General features: G+C 33.4%; 2 protein-coding genes across 2 annotated transcripts; both read left to right on the top strand.

Moving 5' to 3' along the window:
- Nucleotides 1-714: 714 nt before the first annotated feature.
- On the top strand, nucleotides 715-1,653 carry LOC308265483 (olfactory receptor 5AS1-like; the record flags this gene model as incomplete). Its single annotated transcript, XM_080699249.1, has 1 exon — nucleotides 715-1,653. The coding sequence occupies one exon, from the start codon at nucleotides 715-717 to the stop codon at nucleotides 1,651-1,653; it is 939 nt and encodes a 312-aa protein (XP_080555375.1).
- A 13,886-nt stretch (nucleotides 1,654-15,539) lies between these two features.
- Nucleotides 15,540-16,478, top strand: LOC308265484 (olfactory receptor 5AS1-like; the record flags this gene model as incomplete). Its single annotated transcript, XM_080699250.1, has 1 exon — nucleotides 15,540-16,478. One exon carries the CDS (start codon nucleotides 15,540-15,542, stop codon nucleotides 16,476-16,478), a length of 939 nt encoding a protein of 312 aa, XP_080555376.1.
- Nucleotides 16,479-17,644: the final 1,166 nt, after the last annotated feature.

Genomic DNA, 17,644 nt, shown 5'->3' on the forward strand with positions numbered 1-17,644 from the left:
TGTGAATATTTCAATGTACTGAGAAAAAAATAAAAAACAGAAATGAAATGAAATCAATATATGTATTTTTAAAAGATTTCATTAAGAATCTTTATATAGTTTATTTAAAGGCCAGTCACATAATGGTATAACTAATCATATGTTGCTCTGTCTCAGAATGGTTAAAGAACTTTACTCAGGTCACTTAAACAGTAAGTAGCAAAGCCCATGTTTAAGTGCTGCCATTACCCACATAATTATCATGATTTTACTATGATAACATATATTCTTAAATTAATGACATAGTTCAACTATGAACATATTTTCTAAAACTTTTCTCAAGTACATTTTACATTGGAGAATGTGACTTTAGATTTCTGGGAGTTAAGTTTTGCTTCAGAAAATTTTTCTAACTCTCCTAATTCTACCAGGATAAAGCACAGTCACTCCTAACATTATCTTAAATTCATAGGTTTCAAATAGTTACTGCATCATGAAAAAACACCTCCTAAGTAAAATATTTGGTGAATGAGCAATGATTTCTAATTTATTTTTTAAACAAATGACATAAGTGAAAATTACAAATTAATGATACAGAAAATGCAAAGCATGTGATTTTATTAACATTATATTTCCCATTTTAGAAGGAAAAATAAAGACGTTTCTTCTGTCATCCAGGTCAGTTCACATCATTTTATAATATCTATCTCCAATGAGAAAAACAAAAAGACTAAGATGTTTGTGAGAAATTATACAGCACCAAGCGAGTTTATATTCGTTGGATTCACAGATTATCTACCATTCAGAGTGACACTCTTCTTGGTATTTCTCGTAGTGTACACACTGACCGTGGTGGGAAATGTGGGCTTAATAACCTTGGTGAATATTGAATCGAGTCTCCAAACCCCCATGTACTACTTTCTCAGCAACTTGTCTTTCTTAGACATCAGCTATTCCACAGCAATTGCTCCCAAAATGCTGGTGAACTTCTTGGCTTCCAGGAAGAGCATCTCCTTCTATGGATGTGTGCTGCAGATGTTCTTCTTTGCTTGTTTTGCGGATGTTGAGTGTCTTATCCTGGCAGCCATGGCGTATGACCGCTATGCAGCCATCTGTAAGCCACTGCTCTATTCTACACTGATGTCTCAGAGGGTCTGCATCGGGCTCATTTTGTTGGCTTACTTCAGTGGAAGTATGACTTCCCTGGTGCATGTCTCCCTCACGTTCCGGCTGCCATATTGTGGCTCCAATGTTGTCAACCATTTTTTCTGTGACATCCCACCTCTCTTGGCTTTGTCTTGTGCGGATACGCACATTAATGAGCTCCTGCTTTTTATTTTGTGTGGTACCATCCAAACAAGCACTTTTGTGGTCATATTTATCTCGTACACCTGCATCCTCATCTCTGTTTTGAGCATCAAGTCCTCGGGTGGCAGAAGCAAAGCCTTCTCCACCTGTGCTTCCCATCTCATAGCGGTCGCCTTATTCTATGGGACGCTCCTGTTCATGTACTTACGTCCCACCACCAGCTATTCCCCAGAGACTGATAAGGTGGTTGCTGTGTTTTATACTGTTGTATTTCCCATGCTTAACCCAATGATATATAGCTTCAGAAACAAGGATGTAAAAAATGCCCTCAAAAAGCTATTTGAAAGAAAGCATATTTTCAGATGAGTGGGTATTTGAATCATTTACTAATATTCAAGGTTTAGTTGTTCTTCCAATTTTAACCTCCTCCTCAAAAAGTTTGCCACAAAAATAAATTATGCAATAAAACTAAGTTATAAGTACCTTTGTGTAAATGATTATAAACTTAACACTGTAGGTAGGTCACTTTAGGAAGTATAGTAATATTAACAATATTTATTCTTCAAATCGATGATCATGAGATGTTTACATTTATTTGCATTTCTCAATATAGCTCATCAATATTTTATGGTATTTAGTCTTTCACCTCTTCAGTTAAATTTATTTCTGTTATTTTTGTATCTAATGTAAATTATATTAATTCAATCTCTTTTTGTAATTTCTATGTTAGTATATAGAAATTCTACTGATTTTTGCATCTAACAAATATAGCATACTTATTAACTCTACTATGTTTTAGTGCTGAATTTATATGTATTTATACATTATATATGTATATATTTAAATTATAAATGTATGTATATATTATTGTGTCATTCATGAACAAGGAAAGTTTAATTTTGGCATTTTTAATTTACTGCCTTTTATTTCTTTATCTTGCCTAGTTGCTCTGACTAGGACTTCCAGTACTTAATTGGACAGTTAGCAAAAGTGGGCATTCTAGTCTTTTTCCAGATCTTGTAGACAAAGATTTCTAATCTTTCACACTCAATAGAATATTAGCTGTTGGTTTGTCATATGTAGCTTTTATTGTGTTGTGGTATAGTCTTTATTTTTATTCAGTTTCAAATGATACTTGGATAAAGTATTATTTATTCATTTGATTACAATGAACATATATCTATCACAATTAAATTTTCATTAATACTAGTGGCTGAATAAATCCATTTCAATGGATATTAAGTATCCCACATAATTAAGTAACTTAAATATACCTTCATAACAAATTAATACCAAAACAATTCTTTATTTTTATAAATTTTCAATTTATGTTACTCCTACATTGTGTTTTTTTTAGGTGACATGCGTACAAAGTGAAGAGAGATTCTATTGGATTTTGGAGGGAGTTACCTGGAAAACAATTTCTTAACTTCCATATACACATTTTGGACTCAGGGTTGGCTGTATCATGTGTAGCATATTGAAGCTTATTAATTATCTATAAATAATTTAAAGAAATGTGTCAACTTGTAACAGATTTGCACTTTAGCAAAGCATGACCAAATATTAGGTTTTCTGTACTTTACATCATCACATGATGTCAAACCATGAAACAAATCCAAACACCATATAGAAAGTAGCTTTCTATTTTCAGAAAATTGATTTCAATTAATCCGGGCTGCTAACTGCTTGGTTTATACAACTGTATTGGAGAAAATAAATCAATTACTAGAAGGGGTATTCATTAATCACTCATCCATTTATACTCATCCATTTAGTCAATGCTAAATAGTATACTAGCTTTCATTCTTTGGATAGATACCCAGAAGTGGTATTGCTGGATCATGTGGTATGTTCATTCTCATTCTTGTGAGGATCCTCCATACTGTTTTTCAAAGTGGTTACTCTAATTTGCAATCCCACCAGCAATCTATTAGAGTTCCCGCTCCTCCACATCCTCGCGAGCATCTGTTGTTGTTTGAGTTTCGAATGATTGCCATTCTAGTTGGAGTTAGGTGAAATCTCAGGGTAGTTTTGATTTGCATCTCTCTAATTGCTAATGATGTTTAACATTTTTCAGGCATTTATTGGCTATTTGAATTTCTTCTTTCATGAAGTGTCTATTTAGTTCACTTGCCCGTTATTGATTGGGTTATTTGATTTCTTAGTGCTGAGTTTTTTGAGTTCTCTTTATTAGTCCTCTATCAGAGGAGTAGGTGACAAAAATCTTCTCCCATTCTGTTGGCTCTCGGTTGAGGCTCTTGATAGATTCCTTTGCTGTACAGAAGCTCTTTAGTTTAATGAAACCCCACATATTGATTTGCCTTTTAGTTTCTTGTGCCTTTGGGGTCTTGTTAAGAAAATTCTTACCTGTGCCTATGTGTAAACAAACTACCAAACTAATGCATGTGTATCTATGTTCATAACTGCACAATTAACAGCTGTCTAACTAGTGAACCAGCCAAGATGTTCATCTTGATGAATGGATTATAGAACTATGGGATATGTTCACAATGGAATTATATTCAGCCATAAAGAAACACACAATTACATCATTTACAAGTAAATGCATGAATCTGGAGAATATTATGCTAAGTGAGACTAGTTTGTCACAAAAAATAAGAAATTGGATGCTTTCCCTAATATGCAGAAGCTAGGGAGAAAATAGGTCTCAGGAGGAACGCTAGACAAAGGAGATGCTATAGATGAGAAAATTAGATGACCTAACTGAGGGGATGGGAAGGGGGAAGAGAAAAATTTTCTAATGCACTTGATTATATTAACAAACATATCAATGTCAATCACTAAGCCAAACATGAGGAGAGAGGGGGAGGGAATGGGGTGAGAATTAAGTAAGGGCTAATTGGGCAATATGTGCATGTATGTCTTTACCCCATTGAGATGTATGACTACTATGCACCAATAAAAAAATTTAAAAATAAATATTATATTGGAAATACATTAATAGTATATTAATAAATAGCATATTGAAAGATTAACTAATGAATAATTCCAAGCAAGCCTTCTAACAGTTTAAATACAATTTCAAAATGTTTTTATTTCATTTTTAGAATGCACAGGATATTTGACTTCAAATATTTATTCTTTTTAGAATAAAAAAAGTCTTACTATTGTGGATCTGCAAAAAATGTATCACGTTTTCTGTTCTGTTGATACTACACATTGAATACCTGCATTCAAACTATAACATTATGTGCATAAATATTACATCTACCTCAGATCTCTCAGAGAGGAATGGATGATCCTAGAATAATGTTTTTGTTTTTTTTTAGATGTGATAAACATCCATCCCCCTCATTCTCAGATGACTTATTAGGCATGTGAGAGCAGTGAGGAGTGGTTTCTGGTATTATTAAAAGTAATTGAAGATATTGGCCACAAAATACAATGATATAGATTTTTTAATTTTTATTGATACATCATGATTGTACATCGGACAGATATAGAATGATAGAAATTTACATGCACACATAACTTACTTGGAGGACGTCTCTCTAGCTACCAGTCTCTCTATCTCCTTCCCCACACTTGTTTTTGAGATTGGCACTCAAAACTCAAATGGGATCACATAGCAGTGAACAGATGCATGAAAGAACTTTAAAAACAAAGTAGGAGGCAATTGTTGGAATATTGAGACAACTGCTGCGATTATTATTATTATTATTTTAATGAAACTTCTTTGTAAATATAAACTTAGGTGGCTTTAATGAGTTATTCTGAGGGACAATAAATTATAAACACATAATCATAGGTGGACAGTGAAATCTTCAACTGGACCTGTGCAGCCTTGAGATTTTGTCACAGCCAAGTCACTCAATTTCTCATTACTGTACCTAATTGCCATTGTCTGTGTCTTTTGCCTGGCTCTTCATTGTCCTGATATGTGCCCAAAGGTCTGACTGAAACTCTTGATTGTCTGGAGGGTAAAAAAGGATCACTTGGCCGGGCGTGGTGGCGCACGCTTGTAATCCCCGCGCTTGGGAGGCAGAGACAGGAGGATTGCACAGGTTCAAAGCCAGCCGTGTGCGCTGGCTTAGGAGACCCTGTTTCCAAATAAAAATGTAAAAATAGGTCTGGGAGTGTAGCTCGGAGGTAGAAGGGCTTCCAGGAACCCCAGTACCAAAAAAAAAAAAAAAAAAAAAAAGGGGATCACTTGTTCAGTTTACAAGGCTTTCACAGAACCAAATATTCAGTCTGCCAGAGGTCTGATCTCCCTTTCTGTGCCTATCCATCTATATCTGCATTAACAGAGGGACCTGGGCCTCCCTCGAATTAGACCTTAGCCACTTCTCAACTTGGTAGCTCTAGTATATTCCTTTCATATTTAATTTATTGAGATGTTTTATCATGAAATGAGGTTGAATCTTGGTCAAAACTTATGCAACTATCAGGATAGTCATGTAGTTTTGGACCTTTATTCTGTTAATATGATGTTTAATGTTTATTGGTTTACATATGTTGGACAATCTTTGTATCTTTGGGATGAAGCTTATATTATCCTAACAAAAAGTCTTTTAAATGTATTATTACGTTTCTATTATTTTTTTAAAGATTTTTGTATCTATGTTAATTAGGGATGTTGGTCTATAGATTTCCTTTACTTTTCTTCTTTTTGCTATCTCTTCTTTCTTTTTTATTTTTATATGGTTTAGGCATCAGGGCTTCATGGAAAAAGTTTGGAAAAATTTATTCCTCTTTAAATTTATAGGATAGTTTTTTGAGTAGAACTATTATTACTTCTTTAAATGTTTAGTTTAATTCATCAGTGAATCCATCTGGTTCAGATAAGGCTTTTATTAATGAGATTTTTATTACTAATTAACACGCAGGAGTTATTATTGGTCTGTAGAGATTTTCTGTTTCTTTGGAACTCAGCTGTTATGCATGCTGCAGCTGAGCTCAACATCTGCCCCTGACTTTCTGAGACTGGGTGGTATCACTTAGCATAACATTTTTTGCTTTATTTAGAAAAGAATAAAAGTCAAAATACAATAGTGATACATGCACATCTATGTTTTAAGAAGCAGAATCTCATAATAGTGAAATTATTAAACCAATATAGATGTCTATCAACAAATAAATGTATCAAGAAAATGTGGTATATACAAATAATGTAATTTTACTTGGTCATAAAGGAAAACAAAATGATGTCATTTGAAGGACAACACATGAGATTTTTTTTAATGAGGGTAAAATGTTCATAAATACAAACATTACTTTCCTGGCTTCCATATCTTATCTGGTAATGATAAAGACAAAAAAATTACCTTAGTACAGTAACAAAAATTGAAAAATGACCAGGCAGGCTTAGAGCAACTACAAAAATTGCCTAGATAGTCATGAATACCCTTAGTATTTCTTTATATTCTTCAAAGTTTAAAATGTTGAGCTAATTAGAAATATTTTCCAAAGAGGAAAGGACTTAAATAAATATTTGGATAGACACCCTAAAACCTAAAATCTTTCTCAATGCACTCAGTGACCTGCTTTGTGCTAAATCCAGTGAACTCTTTATATTTTAATTTAATGATGTCTCTGAAGACTTCCCCACAGGTGTACAACCTTCTTTATATGTATCTATGTATTCATTTATATGCTTTTTGCCACATTAACTTATGAGTCAATGCAAATGCTGTCTTTGATGAAAGTTGAATAAGGAATAAACTCTCGTCCTGATATTTGGAGCCTTGAGTGGGTACAACCAACCTTGTGCTGTCCAAGGGAACATTACTGTCTAAAAGATGTGAGGTAAGCTTTATATTTGCACATGCCATTTACTAATGTATTGCAAAAAAAATATGTTCTATGTAAAAATAAGTTTAAAGGACATTGTCCAAATAAGTTAAGTATCTTTATTAATCATTGAATTACAAGATAACTCAGATACTCATTTTTAATTCAAATTTCAACATATCTTAATTTTGTTTTAGATTTTTACAATTCCCATGGCTAAAAAATGAACAAATCCAAATCAAACAAAGTTAAAATATAAAACTGAGCTTAAAATCCTTAAATATAAAAATTCTATTTAATTGAATTTATAATTTGTAGATAAATTTTATTATTTTAGTTAAATTTATAATTTCCAATTATATGTATATAAATTTTTATTATGCTAGTAATATTTTTTAAAGCAGAGATGTTCATAGTTATTCACCATGCTAACAATTTGTGTATGGCTTCAATAAATAATTGAGCTTAAAAATAAATACATTTGAATATTTTTAAATACAAAATTAAGAGGGGGTACCAAGCACACTCTGAATGTATGCCATTTTAAATATGTTTCACAATAAAATAAAAAATTTAAAATAAATAAATAAACATAAAATTAAAATCATTAAGACAGATTTTCAAATATTGCATTCATATATTATCACTATATATTGGGAAAATTTTTGTGAGAGTAAATTATGGGATAATAGTATATTATTCTAATATACTTGTGTTAAGAAGGCAAATGTATATAATTAATGATAAATTAAGAATGCTAACGCCGGGCGTGGTGGCGCACGCTTGTAATCCCCGCGCTTGGAAGGCAGAGACAGGAGGATCGCGCAGGTTCGAAGCCAGCCGCGCGCGCTGGCTTAGGAGACCCTGTTTCCAAATAAAAATGTAAAAATAGGTCTGGGAGTGTAGCCCGGAGATAGAAGGGCTTCCAGGAACCCCAGTACCACCAAAAAAAAAAAAAAAAAAAGAATGTTAAGAATGTAAGGAAAATAGGTATTATTTTGTAGGCATCTTTGCTGCTGCACTACATTAATGCAGGTTTCTTTTTACATATAGGAGAGTAAAGATTTATGATTTATTAAAAAATATGATGTTTATTGATTTCTTTTGAGATTCAATAAGAAATAAAATAGGTAGGAAATGTTCTGACCCTGTATTCTCCCCAATGCAAAAAGGAATCATTTACAATTTTCAAGGGGCTTTATTACAGTAAGGTATGTAAATTTCTTGAGGAGTGCCAATTTCTTTATCATATGTTCATAAATTTTCTTTCAGGCTAATCATTGCTTATGATACTCATGCTTTCAGTAACAATAGTTTCCTAATCTTTTTTAGGTTAACCTAAAACATGGAAAAAATTATTTTTATTGAGGCACTGTGACCATTTACTTTTTACTTTGTGTGTGGGGGGGACACTGAAGATTAACTCAGGGGCATTCTACCTCTGAATTACACACCCAGTTAGTTAGTTAGTTAGTTAGTTAGCTAGTTAGTTAGTTAGTTAGTTTGAACAGTGTCTTACCAAGTTATTTCAAGGTAGCCTCTGACATAGGGTCTTCTTTCACAGCCTCCCATGGACTGAGATTACAGGTGTGCACCAGCACTGTTCTGGGCATTTACTTTTAAAGGTCTCTCTGTCTCAAAAGGCAGCATAATTATAACCACACTATATGAAATTTAAAAGGGTGAAATGACAAAGATTTAAAAAAGAGTGGACAATTATTTTCAATGCCATGACTTCTTGTGCAATGAAATGGCTAAAGTTTTATTATTCTGTTTTAATTTTGTTTTGAAGGAGTGATGATTGCAAATGCTATTTTTTCTATTTTTATATATAATGGCTTAAGAAAAGCTGGATCAGTTTCATTCAGAGGCTCAATCATAACTTCAGTTAACACTGTACTTAAGAATTATTTTTCGTATGCTTTTATTGGTGCATTATATTCTCACACCATAATGTAAATCACGTTGAAAATGACATATATACACACAGTACTTGGTGAACTCCCACCTCCCCATTTCTCCCCTTTCCAAAACAGAGTACAGATTGATGTTGGTATATTCACTTATATACACATAGTTGATAGTAGTATTTCCATTGATAAGCCTCAGCCTTCTCCCCTTCCCTTAGACTTCGTCCTTGGCTCCACTGAGGTTTCTCCTTCATTATCTGGAGTCCCTCTTGTATCCCAATAGCTTATGCATATTAGAGAAAAAGTATGACCATTCACTTTCTGTGACTACCTAATAGTCTGTGACTTCACGTAACATAATGTTCTTCGTATCCTTCCATTTTCTTGCAGATGACACAATTTTGTTCTTTACTGCTGAGTAGAATTTCGTCTTGTGTAATCCGTTCATCTGTTGATGGACACCTGGGTTTGTTGCATAATTTGGCTCTTGTGAATTGTGTTGCTATGAACATGAGAATGCATGTTATTGTAGTTCTCTTGTTTCAACTTCTCTGGAAAGATACCCAGAAATGGTATAGTTGGATCTTTTATGATCAAAGCTGATATACAAAAACTTACTGCTCTTTATTTTAAAATATGTAAAAGACAATGCTGTCCAATGTCAGTGATTCTTGATAAAAAAAAAATCAACAATTTGCTGGAGGCTACAGTTATGAATTAAAATTTTTTTTACATGTTTGCGAGATATGGTTCCACACACCTCTAATCCCAGTACTTAGAAGCCCGAGACAAAAGGATGACAGCTTCAGCAACATACTGAGAGTTTCAGCAACTAGCACGATCGTATTAAAAATATTAAAAATAAAAAGTGCTTCAGGATTAGCTAAGACAACACCTCTGGGTTCAATTTCCAATACTCAGGAAAAAAAAGATTAAGAAATAGACTCCTTCAAAGAAGAAAATTGACAAACTACAAGAATTAATGGAAGGGTGGTTGTTGAATATAAGAGCAATATCTGAAAATTAGCTGCATTATACCTCAAGGCCCTTAGGCAAATATACCCTAAACATTACTAGAATAAATTACATTTTAATTAAAATATCTTTTTGGGTACTGGGAATTAAACACAGTGGCATTTTACCTCTGAGTTACAACTCCAGCCTGACTTTACTTTTTATTTGAAACAAGATGTCCCTAGGTATCTTAGGCTGTCATTGAACCTGTGATTATACTATCTTAGCCTCCCAAGAACTAGGATTACAGGTGTGTGCCACCACATGCAGCTTCATTAAAATATCTTATGCCGGGCTTGGTGGCACATGCTTGTAATCCCCGCGCTTGGGAGGCGGAGACAGGAGGATCGCGCAGGTTCGAAGCCAGCCGCGCTGGTTTAAGAGACCCTGTTTCAAAAATATAAAATAGGTCTGGGAGTGTAGCCCAGAGGTAGAAGGGTTTCCAGGAACCCCAGTACCACCAAAAAAAAAAAAATCTTAATCATAAAACAGTCATTTTAAGATGGGTGTGATGGTACATGCTTGTAATTCAAGCATTTGGGAGGCTGATCCAGGAGAATTGAGATTTATAGACAACTACTACTTAGTGAAGCACTTTGCAATTCAGTGAGACCCTGTTTCAAATAAAAAATAGAGATGTGGTATAGCTCTGAGGTCGAATGCCTCTGGGTTCCATCCCCAGCACTGCAAAAGAAAATAAAAAGTCATCTTATTAGACTAACTCATATAAAATTTAACTTTCAAATGTGGTAAAACAATGAAAGATAATTTCAAAAATGTTCTCAATTGAAGTAGCAAATAGATTGCAAAGCTTTTGAGAAAAAAATAACAAAACAAGTCAACCATTCTGAAGTATCAAATAATGTTAACAGCATCATAAGAAGTAAAGTCTTTCAGTGAAGATTTTACCAACCAACCAACTGATGATTACAATAGAGCCCAGAATCAGATCCACCTATTACTACATATATTATAGGATTTCATGGAAGAGAAGTTGAGAACATACACTTAAGATCAAAGGTACGGGTGATGTGCCTTCAGTATTAAAAACCACAACAATCTTTACTTCATACACTACACAAATAATTATTCAAATTTTTATAATTTAAAAAACCTGTCAAACATATTACTATAAAATATATAATTAAGAATGTGAAACCTAAGACAAAAGGTACTCTTGTTGTAAATATAAATTTGAACAAAAATTAACAAACATTTTGCTGTATCTCAATGCTGAACTATGTATTCCCTGTATCAAATCAATACATACTCAGAAATATGTATGATAATAGGAGGATGATAGATATAATTTTGATAAATCACGAGCAACATACAGGATTAAATTCATAGCATCAAATTTACATAGACTTATAACATAGACTTATTAAATATAATTTATAGATGAATTTAATTTAAAATTGAAAGCTGAGGAGTAATAAAAATGCAGAAGAACAATTGTGAATATCATGAAAGGAATATAATGAGACTTGTCACCGGGAAATTCAATTTTAGCAATACTCAAAGCTTTTTCTTTGATTTTCATGGTGAATGTACACGTGTTCATTTACTTTGCTTCCTCATATGCTTATTATTTACCATTTTAGGATAAACTATATTTCATCCTTACAAGAAATACATATAGTATTTTTGTTTGTTTGTTTTGGGCCAAATATATAAACCCAGAATCTTAGACTATATCATTTTACTAGCAGCAATGCCCCTGTCCCAGAAGTGTGAAATCTTAATGTCTAAAAACAAACAAACACATATGAGGACAGTTTGAAAACTTGGCAATTGTACTTGAAGTCCCAAAGGCCACCATTAGGTTAAGTGATTCACTAAAGGACACACGGGACTTAATAATGCTATTACACATATAATTCTGGATTATTGCAACTAAGGATTTCTAAAGAGTTCTCTGGGTTGCCTTGACCTACCATGTTCTTCTTGTTTGTAGCCCGTGAGAGTTAGTCTGTTCCCTCGTTTTGCCTATCTATCAGTAATAAACTGGCTTTGTGTAACTTGTTTGCATGGACATTTTGTTTAACTGGAATCAGATTAGTGAGAAACCAGCACATAGTCAACCTGCTACCCTAAGATTCAGATTTAAATCTTCAAAAAAAGGGGTTCATATTTCATTTTCCAGAAGAAGCTAATCATGAGCTTCCATTTGTCCTTTTTCAGCACAATTACACGGATATACCATCACTGTTGTTTAATAAGTGTAAAGTATTATCAGTCAGAAAGACTTATACAAAATTTTGTGTCTAGGGTCTGTCATATAAGTATAGAAGACCCACATAAGTGTCCTTGGTTTAAACACCCAAGCCCAGGTAAAGAAAACCAGATAATCACCATGAATCATATATATATATATCACCTATGTAAAGTATTTGACCTGAGCCAGAGTATGTAAAATATTATTAGAGAAGATAGTCTCTTAAAAGCTGGGGAGAAATAATCCTGAAGAATTTTGAAATATGCAAAGTTTGGGTAGCCCAGGCTCATTAGGTTAATAAATTACTGCACATCAGTAATAAAAATTTGGTGTCAAACCTTATTATATAATTGGCTCTTTTTGAATATACATAATTAATGAAACTAAAATATTACTTAACTATTATTATTAATTTGATCAACTGATTATTTCCATTTGAAACTATTATTTTAGCTATATTGTTCTTTGATGTTATATCTCAGGGTAGTTTCAAGTAGCTTTTAAATCTGCACAATGCTTTTCCCATCAATCTGCTCCACTAAAGAAAACCTAACTCCTAGTAATTTTCTTTGTAGTGGCAGAAGAAGCAAAGATTTCTCAGTATTATTTATCTTAATATGCAAATGCAAGCAAAGTTCCAGAGGAAAATTACAATTTTTGCCTGTCACTATTTCATGAAAGAGTACAGAAAACTGGAAATATCAGTATGTTAGAAGTCTTGATTTTTATGTGTTCAGTGACTAGGGTTCATTGGGATATCCCCAACATGCTAGCATGTTATTCTAAACCATGTGTTTTCTAAAATATGAAAGAATCCCATCATTTGGGAGGCTGAGACAGGAGGATCAAGGTTCTCAGTCAGCCGCAACTACTGAGTGAGGCCCTTTGTAACTCAGTGAGACCCTATATCAAATAAAGAACAAAAATAGGGCTGGGTGTGTATCTCGGAGGTTGAATGCCCCTGGGTTCCATCCCTAGTACCATACACACAAAAAAACAGATTCAACATACAGACAAGCTACAGTCAGTTTGAGATGATATTCATGTTCTCTATGAACGAGGGCATTTTTTACCCATTTAGTGGATTCTCCTAAAGGTTGATCGGGTTTGTTGAGATATTTAGTAGGAAATGGCTGTCCAGACTGCAATGCACTCAGTTCTGCAGGCTAGTCTTCTCCATGCAGACATCCCCAGGTTGATGCTCTAAATGCAAATGTTATATACTTAGTATCAGAATCCTTCAGAAGTTTTAAGTAGATGAGTTGTTTTGCTTCTGTAAACTTACCTTTCCCATTTTTAGTAGGTACTGTTTTGCTATTGGACCTGGGTAATACAGAAACCTTGACCATGACAAACAAGGTAATATTTTATATTTTTATTATGAATGTGGAGTATGAATTCAGAAAAAAAATTCTGAAGATCCAAGCAGTTTTCAGAAGACTTGTACTTATATTCCTTAACAGTGTGTTATCTTTCTCACCTCAACCTATGGTTTTATGATGAGTACTCTCATTAGTTAACAGAAGAGTTAAAATTATAAAACAAGAAATGAAACTGAACTTAGTTCTTAGTTGACTTATACTGTGTAATATTTACTGACAATAATAGTGTTACATATATTGTAACATAAACCTGGGCATTCCTAAATAATATCAGAGAATACTGCACAATTCAGCAAATAAGAAGAGCTGCTAAGAAAAACCAAAAACCCATTTAATTTTTCGGAAGGAGAGATCTATTTTGGTTTGACTAGGCAATCAGGAACCTGGAATCAGCCCAAGATAAAACAGTAGGAAAAAATGCTTATACTAAGTCCCCTGGACTGGGCATTACATATAGATAGTGTCTCACTAGATATCAACAATAATATACTCATTCTTTATAATACCCATTTGCAAAACCTGAAATAAAATGCTGTTAGCCTCTTGTTTGTCATGAATTCTACAATTTAAAGTTATGGATAGTGCTAATATTGGTGATTTATAACCTGAGACATCAACAAAATGTTTTTTAATATAGCAAAGAAAAGAAAGATACATTCACTTGTGAGAAATTGTGTTTTTGTATAAAGCTTAAAAATAACTGTATGCACATCATCTCTAAAATTTAGGGTTAAGGTTTCTTCATTAGGCACTTCAAGTTCCTACCTTATAGCTTTCCCCTATAAAGTTCCTTACTCTTTAATATCTGGGTTTATAAGGAAGGCTGATTTTTTTTCTCAGTACATTTAAAAATATCTGTTCATTTGTATAAAGGTGGAAATTTCTAGTTTACTTGGAAGAAAAATATCTTAACTATTTTTAGAATAAATAGAAAAAATAGAACCCATTTTCTTATTCACTAGTTTTACTAAGTTTAAACTTTTATAACAATCCAATTGTCTAACCTTATGCTGAATATTTTATTTCCTCTGTGCTACATTTGCACACATTCTATAGACTATTTTACTCTTGAAGATTTTTCCTTTTTTGTACAATTACAGTGTGTTTTTCAAAGAGTTAGAATCTCTTTCATGAATGATATTATTCAAAACAATATAATGTTTCTCTGTTCTCATATTGAATACTGTCATTCCCAAAGAATAAGAGAAATAATTTGGAACAGAGAAAAGCACCAATTGCAAACATAAGTAAAATAGTCAATGCTTATAAAAACACACTTGCATATAACACACATGCATGCAAACACACTTACACAGACTTCCAAAAGAACACAAATAATTCTTATAGGTACTAAAGACAAAATAATCCACAATAATTATCCTTAAGTTGTAATATATTGACAAAAATAAGAAAAATAGAAAATTAATTCAATTTTTCACTATTTTTTAATAAATATAATATTTTATTGGTCAGTCACATATCTAATATACAAGTATATATCTCTCAGAAATTGACTAGAAAGCTTTACCCAAGTTATACAAGGCCAAGATTTAAATCTGATCATCTCTTATTAACTATCATGATCTTAATTATTGTTACTCTACCCCCTAAACTCAGATATTCTTCAGTCTTAACTATGCCTGCCCTTCAGTCTATTTTTCTCAACTCTCCTTTATATTGAAGAATGTAGTTTTCGGTTTGTAAAAATAGCATTTGCCTCTAAAATTTTCCCTACCTCTTATTATTCTACCATGCCTCATCACATGAGCCATAGTCATTTCATTTCACTGTGACAAGAACTAATGCCATCATGTAAAATGTAGAGCTTTTAAAGAGTCAATGCAATTTTTACAATTTTCGATTTGCTTTTTTGTAATAGATTAAAGATGTTCTTGCTTCAATTATCATTCAAGTGAACTCACATGTCTTCTGATACTTTCTATCACCAACGAGAAGACCAAGAAAACTAAGAAGATGTTGGTGAGAAATTATACAGCACCAAGCGAGTTTATATTCGTTGGATTCACAGATTATCTACCATTCAGAGTGACACTCTTCTTGGTATTTCTTGTAGTGTACACACTGACCGTGGTGGGAAATGTGGGCTTAATAACCTTGGTGAATATTGAATCAAGTCTCCAAACCCCCATGTACTACTTTCTCAGCAACTTGTCTTTCTTAGACATCAGCTATTCCACAGCAATTGCTCCCAAAATGCTGGTGAACTTCTTGGCTTCCAGAAAGAGCATCTCTTTCTATGGATGTGTGCTGCAGATGTTCTTCTTCGCTTGTTTTGCAGATGCTGAGTGTCTTATCCTGGCAGCCATGGCGTATGACCGCTACGCAGCCATCTGTAAGCCACTGCTCTATTCTACACTGATGTCTCAGAGGGTCTGCATTGGGCTCGTCCTGTTAGCATATTTCAGTGGAAGTGTGATTTCAATGGTGCATGTCTCCCTCACATTCCGGCTGCCATATTGTGGCTCCAATGTTGTCAACCATTTTTTCTGTGACATCCCACCTCTCTTGGCTTTGTCTTGTGCAGATACACACATTAATGAGCTCCTGCTCTTTATCTTGTGTGGCATCATTCAGACTAGCACTTTTGTGGTCATATTTATCTCGTACTCCTGCATCCTCATCTCTGTTTTGAGCATCAAGTCCTCGGGTGGCAGAAGCAAAGCCTTCTCCACCTGTGCTTCCCATCTCATAGCGGTCGCCTTATTCTATGGGACGCTCCTGTTCATGTACTTACGTCCCACCACCAGCTATTCCCCAGAGACTGATAAGGTGGTTGCTGTGTTTTATACTGTTGTATTTCCCATGCTTAACCCAATGATATATAGCTTCAGAAACAAGGATGTAAAAAATGCCCTAGAAAAGCTATTTGAAAGGAAGTGTATCTTCAAATGAATAGGAGTTTGAATAATTTACTAAGCCCTTGCTTCCCTTTCTTATGACATCATCAGTAACTAGTCCATGAGCAGCTTATGTATCTACTATTTGAAGTTTGTAATAAATTTTCAGGAATAGAGATAACTTTCTATTCTCAGTGCCTTAAAATCTGTTATTGTCTCTTTCAAAAATATTTTTTCTAAAATTATTCTATTCTTGAAAACATTCTGGAATTAAAATAATGATAATATTTCTTTGTTTAAATTTCCCAAAATACTTTGTATATAGATTATTTATCATGTTGTATCAAAGACATATATAACGCATTAGTCATTCTACCCACTTAGAAGCTTCTTGAGTGCAGAGACTATGTATGCTGGTTTATTTTTTAATACTTGTACAATAGTTGAAATTTTGCTTGTCCTTTTTACATGTGTCTTTAAGGAGAGATGATTGGATGATGAATAAATTTCATACATGATGGGGTAAATGGAATTTTTTATTGAAAGTAAGAGTTATTCTCTACTCTGCACTTAAAAAACATTCATCAACAAGAACACTTTTCACTACCAGTGAAAGCTGGTATTGGTGGTTTTATGTTCTTACTTACCTTGGAAAATCAGAAATAAAGCACAGAGTAATAATAATTTCCTTATTTTTAAGTCATAATGAAGTTATATCAACTCTTTATAGATATGCCCATTACTTCAAGAGATCCCTTACTCTTTCTCATTTATAATAGGTACTTGCAAACTCCCAACAAGATCGTTAATACTCCGAAAATTGCAAAATATATAAATTACCAATTATTTAAAATGCATGTAACTGATAATAATCTGTGAGGCTGTCCTTTCAAGAATAGGAAAGAAATTACTCAGAATTTTATTTTTTCAATTCACGTGTAAATGAACTGAGGTATAAGTAGGTTTTTCTTTGCTATCAGTTTTTATGAGTAAATTATCAGAGACTTTCTTGCCACAGCATCTTCATGCAGATCTTGAGAGAGCTCGATCAGGGGATCCGCAACGGCGTAGATCCCCCATGAAGTATGTCTGGCATTCCTTTCTTCAAAAAATTATTTTAGGATTATTTGGATTAATATGTATGATTAAAATTTTATGTATAAACATAACTAAAAACTGATGGGCGGTGGCTTGTGAGAGACTCAGGCAGCAAAGCCCAAG

Source organism: Muscardinus avellanarius (genome assembly GCF_963383645.1).
Source record: "Muscardinus avellanarius genome assembly, chromosome: 1".
Lineage (NCBI taxonomy): Eukaryota > Metazoa > Chordata > Mammalia > Rodentia > Gliridae > Muscardinus > Muscardinus avellanarius.